This window comes from Rhinoraja longicauda, chromosome 28, assembly GCF_053455715.1.
Source record: "Rhinoraja longicauda isolate Sanriku21f chromosome 28, sRhiLon1.1, whole genome shotgun sequence".
Classification (NCBI taxonomy): domain Eukaryota; kingdom Metazoa; phylum Chordata; class Chondrichthyes; order Rajiformes; family Arhynchobatidae; genus Rhinoraja; species Rhinoraja longicauda.
This window is the reverse complement of record NC_135980.1, coordinates 990,326-998,285: the sequence shown is the minus strand read 5'-3', so window position 1 is coordinate 998,285 and position 7,960 is coordinate 990,326. Positions and strand designations below refer to the sequence as shown.

General features: G+C 45.7%; 1 protein-coding gene across 1 annotated transcript; it reads left to right on the top strand.

Moving 5' to 3' along the window:
- Window positions 1–2,040: 2,040 nt before the first annotated feature.
- Window positions 2,041–2,502, top strand: LOC144607193 (histone H4-like). Its single transcript, XM_078423872.1, has one exon. It carries the CDS (start codon window positions 2,041–2,043, stop codon window positions 2,500–2,502), a length of 462 nt encoding a protein of 153 aa, XP_078279998.1.
- The last annotated feature ends 5,458 nt before the right edge of the window (window positions 2,503–7,960 follow it).

The window sequence follows — 7,960 nt, the reverse complement described above, 5'->3', positions numbered from 1 at the left end:
ACTGTAATCGATTAGATGGCAATTATAGTGCATGCCTTTTGATTGTGTATGGAGTTTTTTCTATGGCTCCTTTTTTATATTAGTAATTGTTGCGCTATACACTTATAACAACTAGGGGCCGGTGTGTAGGAGCCATTTTGCGTTTCTTAGTTATTTTTGCATATTATTATTATTACCTTGTATCTTGCTGTAGCTTGGACACTATAAAGTTAATGCGATGCTTATATATGGGCTGGGCATATCGAGTTACGGCAGTTTTGACATGTTGGCAGTGGCAGCCGAGAAGGTGCTGACAGAGGTTCAGCCAAAAGGTTCTGCCAAAAGATTCATTAGCCAAGATGTAATCGGTTGTAGATCTTATTGACAAGAAGATTAATACATATTTCCGCCAAAGATAAATCTGGCAGTTCGTATCAATCGCATAGACTGTGGTAAGATATGGAATTTTACCTAGCGAATCAATAACCAGTCAATGACAAGAGATATGCCAATATGTTATATTACGACTTCAAATAAAAAAAGTCTAACTCAAACGTCGAGAAGGTCTCAAATATTGTTATTGCTTGAGTCAAAAGCTTATCGTTTCACCCAATCTGGTAAAAAGACAATATTAAAATAATCAACATATATGATGTGAAAAGTGTTTATGAGTTCAGAAGCCTGATGGCCTGATGGTAGAAACTGTTCTTAAGTCTGGCGTTACGCGCAGCCATACTCCTGTATCGTCTGCCTGACGATAACAAGGAGAACAGCCTGCGTGCTGGGTGGTTGTGGTCCTTGATGATGCTGCTTGCCTTCCGCAGGCAGGGAGGCTCGAAGGGATGAATGGCCTACTGCTGCACCTATTTTTCTATGTTTCTATGTTCCTAATATTAGCCATTTGCGGGCAGCTGGGACGAGTGGATATTGAGTATCTTGTTTGGCATGAGCAAGTTGGGCCGAAGGGCCAGTTTCCAAGTTGTATTACTCTCTGATTCTATAACCTGTTGAAGATGTATAGGACATAACAAAATCGGAGCAGGAATAGACAAATCGGCCCCTCAAGCCTGCCGCACGGTTCACTAATGTCATGACTGGACATTATCCTGGACCTCATCTCCTCTTCTACACCAGTTCTCCATAGCTGTTCATTCCTTGCTTTACCTTGTTAAGTTGAAGAAAAATCAACCACTTATTTAAATACTTCGCCTGCACATCGTGCGAGGGGAGAAAGTTCCAGAGATTCACGACTCTCTGTAAGAAGAAATGTCATCTGGCCATTCTCTCCACAGTTGCTGCCTGACCCGTTTAGTTCTTTCACCAGTAACGGAATCGAGGGATATGGGGAAAATGCAGGAACGGGGTATTGAATTTGGATGATCAACCATGATCATATTGAATGGCGGTGCTGGCTCGAAGGGCCGGATGGCCTACTCCTGCACCTATTTTCTATGTTTCTATGTTTCTATATGTATACAGACAAAATACCAGGACAGACCAGTGATAGTATAGGTCTCCTCAGGAATAAAGGTGGTCATCAACGTGTGGAGACGCAGGAGATGGGCAATGTCCTCAATGAGTATTTCTGCTCAGTGCTTTTTTTTAACCATGGAGATGTCTTGTGGTCGAGGAGAGTTTAACGTCTAAAAGCAAATACATCATTTATGCACTCCAATGCACTTGGAAATTGAAATTGCAAACACATTCTTCCCATTTGAAAGTTTGGAAGAACAGTTTTGAGTAGGGACTGGAGTATAAATCCAATGGTCAATGCGAAGAGATAGTTTCCTTGCAGCAACTATGGTTCCATAGTAACTAAAGTAATTTTAGAGTTAAAAATTAGGAATAGAGAACTTTATCTCGTTCCGAAGTACTGATCGTTTCCCTCACATTACTCGTTTCCCTGCCATGAAATCTATCGCTTTAAAAAAATCTTTAATTTCCCATAAAAACGACTCTGTTGTCGCAATTATTCATATAATGTCACAAATTGCAAGATAATCGACAAATATACGCAAAAATTTCCGTTGAGGAAGAGCATTGTTTATTTAATTTTACTTGATGTCGGCAGTGAGAGGTCTGCGCCGAAGGATGAGTCACGTAATATTTACTGGCTCGCGTTTCCTGTTCTTCACCCAGGTCCGCACAGCCGGTATAAGAACAAGTCGAGGCACCCGTTTATTTTTCAGTTGTGAACCGGCGATTGGTGCCATGACAGGGAGAGGGAAAGGTGGGAAGGGGCTGGGCAAGGGTGGTGCAAAGCGGCACCGCAAAGTTCTTCGTGACAACATCCAAGGCATCACCAAACCTGCCATTCGTCGCTTGGCTCGACGAGGTGGCGTCAAACGTATTTCTGGCCTCATCTACGAGGAAGTACGCGGAGTTTTGAAGGTTTTCCTTGAGAATGTCATCCGGGATTCAGTAACCTACACGGAACATGCGAAACGCAAGACAGTGACAGCAATGGACGTGGTGTATGCACTGAAACGCCAGGGGCGCACTTTGTATGGGTTTGGGGGCTAAAAGATTAATGTGAGAAGTAATCAGAAAGTCAAAGGTTCTTTTCAGAACCACTACATCATTCCAAAAGTGCGATAACAGGAATCAATTATCCTACACGTGGCAAATCTACAACATTAAATTGAAAATTCTTACCTATTCAATTCCCCCCTCGACTCTGGTCACAATCTCCTCCATCTAATTACTCTTTTATGTACAGTAATGGTAACATCACATTCTTCCCAATTCTACGGATTAAAATGACATCTAATATCTGAAGAAGGGTCTCGACCCGAAAGGTCACCCATTCCTTCTCTCCTGATATGCTGCCTGACCTGCTGAGTTACTCCAGCATTTTGTGAATAAATACCTTCGAATCTAATAACTTTATAATTTCAGACATTATTCATTTTGTCTTCTCCTTAAAGTGTGCTTGATTTCCATGATGATTGTAACTACAGTTCCAGTATTATCTTAGATTTTTATACAGTTCATTCTTACAGTTTCACAATCTTAATTTAGTAGCTCCTTAAATGTCAGCTCATTTGTGTCTGAACAGATAGTGCTCCCAGAACTGATCCCAATGGAATGTACCATGCAATTTAGGCAGTGTGAAGATCAGGGTGATAATAAAATTAAACAGGGTGTTATAATTTAATCTCATGCATTACCAAAATACCGCATGTAGATTGGTTGGAGGCATGCGGTGCATTGAATTAAATCTGTCAGACAAATAGGGGTGGAAATAGTTTGCCTTGACAAACAGCTGGCCAAACTGCCAACTCTTCTGGGGAATCAGTCATTTAAAACGTTGATAAGGAAATAACAGGGGATTTGAACTTTAAACTATTCATAACAATTATCAATTCCGTCTTTGCCACATCTATTGTTGTACTTGCTGCCTTTGTGCTTCTGAAGAAATCTTGGGGAGTTGCTGTAAATGGTGCAGTGTGGCCACAGTGATGTTATGGTGGACGAGGTGCCAATCAATGGTATCCTTCTCTAAAAAAAAGACACAAAGGGTTGCAGACACTCAGCGGGTCAAACAGCATCTCCGGAGAACATGGATAGGCGAGAGTTCTGATCAGGAACCTTCTTCAGATCGTTCAAGGAAGGATACCCTCAAACCATTTAGAGCATTTTCCCCTGAATGGCTTCACACTTCTTGAATATTGCAGTTGCCGTTACTCAGATGAGTGCCGCACTCTTGATTTGCAGTTTTACAAATTATTGAAGAGCTTTAGAATCAACCTGTTCGTTGCAAATTACCCCTCACATCTCCCTTTTGTAACCCGGGCATCATCAGAAGGGTACCATCCTTCGAAACAGTAAGGGTGAGATGCCTCATTAAACTATTGCAGTCATTAAACTTAGAGCAGAGCAGGAACATGCCCACAATATCTGTGCCCAACGATGCCAAGATGAACAAAGCTGATTTGCCTGCACATGATCCATATCGAGTATCTAGTGTAAATGTCACTCTCATTTATCAGGTTGTGCTGGATGTCCTGTCTGTCTGCAGTCATTCTACGAGGTTGCAAATAACAGCACTGATTTAGCAGTTACTGAGATAACCTCGCAGCTCCAAAGACACAGCATGCAAGCAGGCCCGACTCGCCGGCCACACGATGGAGAACACCCCACAGGCCTACAGATCCGGCGCGAAGTCCCGACGGTCAGGGTCCCTCGAGGAAGGAGTCCCGGCCGTCGGAGCTTCGAAGTCGGAGCGAGTCGGAACATCAAATTCGGAGTGAGTCGGGCCAAGGACGGAACCTCGAGGTCCGAGCGAGTCGGACCCAGGTTGGAGCGAGTCGGACTGAGGTTGGACTCTCGAGGTCGGGGCGCGCCTCAATGAATAAAGCGGGACCTGGCCTGGAGCGCCGCCGAGAACTGTGGGGTGTTTAAAGATTGCTGCCGACATATTCTCCTCCCTATCATGACCGGGCAATTGACCACATTCTCACAGGGGGCTAATTGGATCTCTTCATTTACATCAGCCTCTGATCTGTGGGGAAATGTCATTATCTGTGGGGAAATGCCATTGGATGCAATTGGGGAAATTGCACGTAAGGTGACGCACGGAGTCGCTCAAGCCATCTGGAGGACATGGCAGTTTCCAGCATATATTACCAACACATCCAACAGGTACATTCTTACCTTGAAAAAAACGCTAAAAAGCCAATTTTTGCGCTGTAAATAATAAGGAAGAAGCTGGAGGATCTAGCGGAGGAAGAGGAACCAGGAGAAGGGCTGCCATGTCTGCGGACGCAAGAAGCAGCTGGGAAGATGTCTGGCCAGCTGGCGGGACAAGGGGAAACATGGCCGGGAAGGGAAGCAGGAGAGCAAAAGGAGAAGAAGCGGAAGAGGAGGAGGAAAGAACGGGATTGAGCGAGCTGGGAGAGGAGCAGCGGGAAGAACCCGAGCCGAGGGGCCTGGAAGTCTGCAGGGCCAGAAGCAGGCAGCGCTGGAGGTTGGCGACCCGTCTGAGGGTGAAGGGCCCAGGGAGGAAGGGCTCGATGGCCTTGGAAGAGGAGGCGGTGGAATATGAGGAGGAGCGGAGTGTCGAGCCCGAAGAGGAGGGGGAAGAGAACTGGGGAGAGGCTGATCGGCAGCGGAGGCCGAGCAGCAACGAGAGCTGGGCCGGGCGCTGGGACCCGAGGCGGAGGATAAGGCCACGGCTCTGCTCGGCGGCCCCAGCCACGAGGTGTTGAGCGCCGGTCAAGTGGAAGCGGACGCCGGCTGACGGAGTTGGCGAGTGGGGAGAAGGGCTGGAGGGCCATCAGGAGCGGCGAGGGGTCGAAGAGCTGCAGGAAGCGAGGCGCGGAGCAGGGGCGCCGAGCCTGGAGGAGCGAGGAGGACAGGAATGGGGAGAGGTGTCGGAACACTCGGAGCGCCTGGAGGGAGCCGGAGACGCGCTGATGGGAGAAGACGGGTGAAGCTGAGCTGCAGCAAACTGCAGCCGCAACATTCAACTGCAACACTCTCATTAGGACTGGAAAATTGTTTCACAACAGAAGTCGTTCCAAACATAAAATAGAAGAAAAAGACTAAGCAATGAGGGCTGCACTGTAAGTGACTGCCTGCAGTACATGGCGTGTACTTAGGCGTTGCGTGGCAACAGTACGGGTCAGGGGTCGTGACCATGCCTGCCATGCAATCCCCCATGCAAGCAAAGAATTTCACTGTGGCTTGTCACTAGGGTTGCCAACTGTCCCGTATTAGCCGGGACATCCCGTATTTTGGGCTAAATTAGTTAGTCCCAAGGGCCCGCCCTTGACCCGTAATACCGTATTAGGCCCGGGGGGGGGGGGGGGGGGGGGGGGGGTGGTGTAGGCCTGGACGCTGTGGACCCCGACGCTGTAGGGCCTGACTGTTTAGGTCCCGACACTCTAGGTTTCCGACATTTTAGCTCTGGATAGTCTAGGTCCGGAAGCCCGGGCGCCGCATAACGGATGTAGCGTAGCAACTCGCCTCCCAGCCCGGGTGGCCGCCATTGGTGGAGTGGGAGCACAAGACCGCTGGCTGGGTGAGTTCACGTGGGGCGCTTTGTCCCTTTGTCACCCTTTGTCCCTTATTTGGGAGTGAGGAGGTTGGCAACCCTACTTGTCACATGTGACAAAACGTATTCCATAAAGTATTTGCAGCATTTCTGGATCTTATACAGCTGTCCGGCATCTGCAGATGTTTTGTCTTTTGATTACCAATCGGTTGCACTGGTTTGTTTCACCATCATCCATCAAATACCTGCAACCCGTCAAATTTATCAATGTGTTTTCCAATATATTTTGAACATGTGTATTTCATCTGCTTTCGTGACATTTTCAAGCACCGTATTCCATAACCACAAATGATTGCTCTCAAACTTAATTAATAATCAATGAGGCGGATATCTGGTCTTAGACAGCATACTATCACCAGGGTGTAGCCTACTGTTCTATCAAGATATTAAACATGGAAAAAGTTATTGCATTAAATTACAATGCAAAAACCAATCATCGGCATTCAATTAAATCATTCCACCGTTGAAAAATAGGTCCAATGTTTTATCAAAAATAACGTTTTATTAAGTCTTCTTGGGAACACATTCCTTTTATTGTAAATACACATCCATTTCTATTATCTATTTTACAAAGACAGAATAAATGTTCCTCAAAATTAGCATAAACTTAAAATGTATATTGTTGTTGCCTAGTACATTTACTGCATATGTGTTTTATTATCAAACAAAGTCATCAATTTCTGCCCAGAGTACAAAAGGGCAGAATAGGAGGCAATTTCCAACAAACAGACCTACTACCTTTCCATCAGCATCATCAAATCCCTCACTCGCAATAAACAAATAGTAAAATGCAGGCCAGAAGTACTAAACAAACACAGGTACAAAAGAGAGTTACAAGCTGGGTGGTTTGCAGCAAGTAAACCATCGGTTGTAGGACTACAAATCAAGAGATGACCACTCAGTCATCTGAGTGACTGCAGTTCCAACATTCAAGAAGTGTGAAACCATTCAAGAAAATATAATCTGAATGGTTTAGGGTATCCTTCCTTGTGGTACAGGCAACACAATACAATACAATACAATATATCTTTATTATCATTGTACAGGGGTACAACGAGATTGGGAATGCGCCTCCCATCCGATGCAATAAATTACTTAGCTAGTCAGTATTAATTTAAACAACCCAATGAAACAAATTAGAACAGTTTTAAAACAGAGTAAAGTGCAAGTAGATCTGTGCCGGTTCACTGTGCGATGCGACCATCCGGCTCAGCAGGACCGGTTCATAGCAGCTATGGCCCTGGGGATGAAGCTGCTCCTGAATCTGGAGGTGCAGGCGTAGAAGGCCTTGTATCGTCTTCCCGATGGTAGAAGTTCAAACAACCTGATAATTCCACAAATTCACAACTGTCTGGGTGAAAAAGTTTCTTCTCACCTCAATTTTAAATGGCCTCCCCTTTATTCTTAGACTGTATCCCCTGGTTCTGGACTCCCCCAACATTGGGAACATTTTTCCTGCATCTAGCTTGTCCAGTCCTTTTATAATTTTATAAGTCTTTGTAAGATCCAAACAGTCGCCATCGGCATCGTTTAATTTCATTGGTTGCAATGTGGCAATGATACAGATTTCTGATTGGCTGTTGCTCTGCAGCTTTCAGGTATATTTTGATCCGTCTATGCAAATGAGATGTCCGGTTGCTCCACAAATGGTTGACTGTTGACCACGGATTCAGACAAGAGTTAGAATAACAAGGAATTATATTACACTAGCAAATAGGCCACATAGACTCACGTATCCACGTATGCACTCGCAAACACCGAGCACACATCCCGCTGTCGGATCGTCCTGTTGTTGGAACCTTTGGCGACACGTTCCAAGGCTGGGCTTCTCTCTTCTCTGGAAGGGCGCCTGACACGGTCCTTATGGCGTTTCTCGTCTATTCAGACTGTGCCATACCCCCTTCCGTGAGCCAATCACGAGCC

Bases quoted from the DNA above. Each gene is read 5' to 3' on its own strand.
- LOC144607193 (XM_078423872.1), top strand. From the start codon at position 2,041: ATGTCGGCAGTGAGAGGTCTGCGCCGAAGGATGAGTCACGTAATATTT.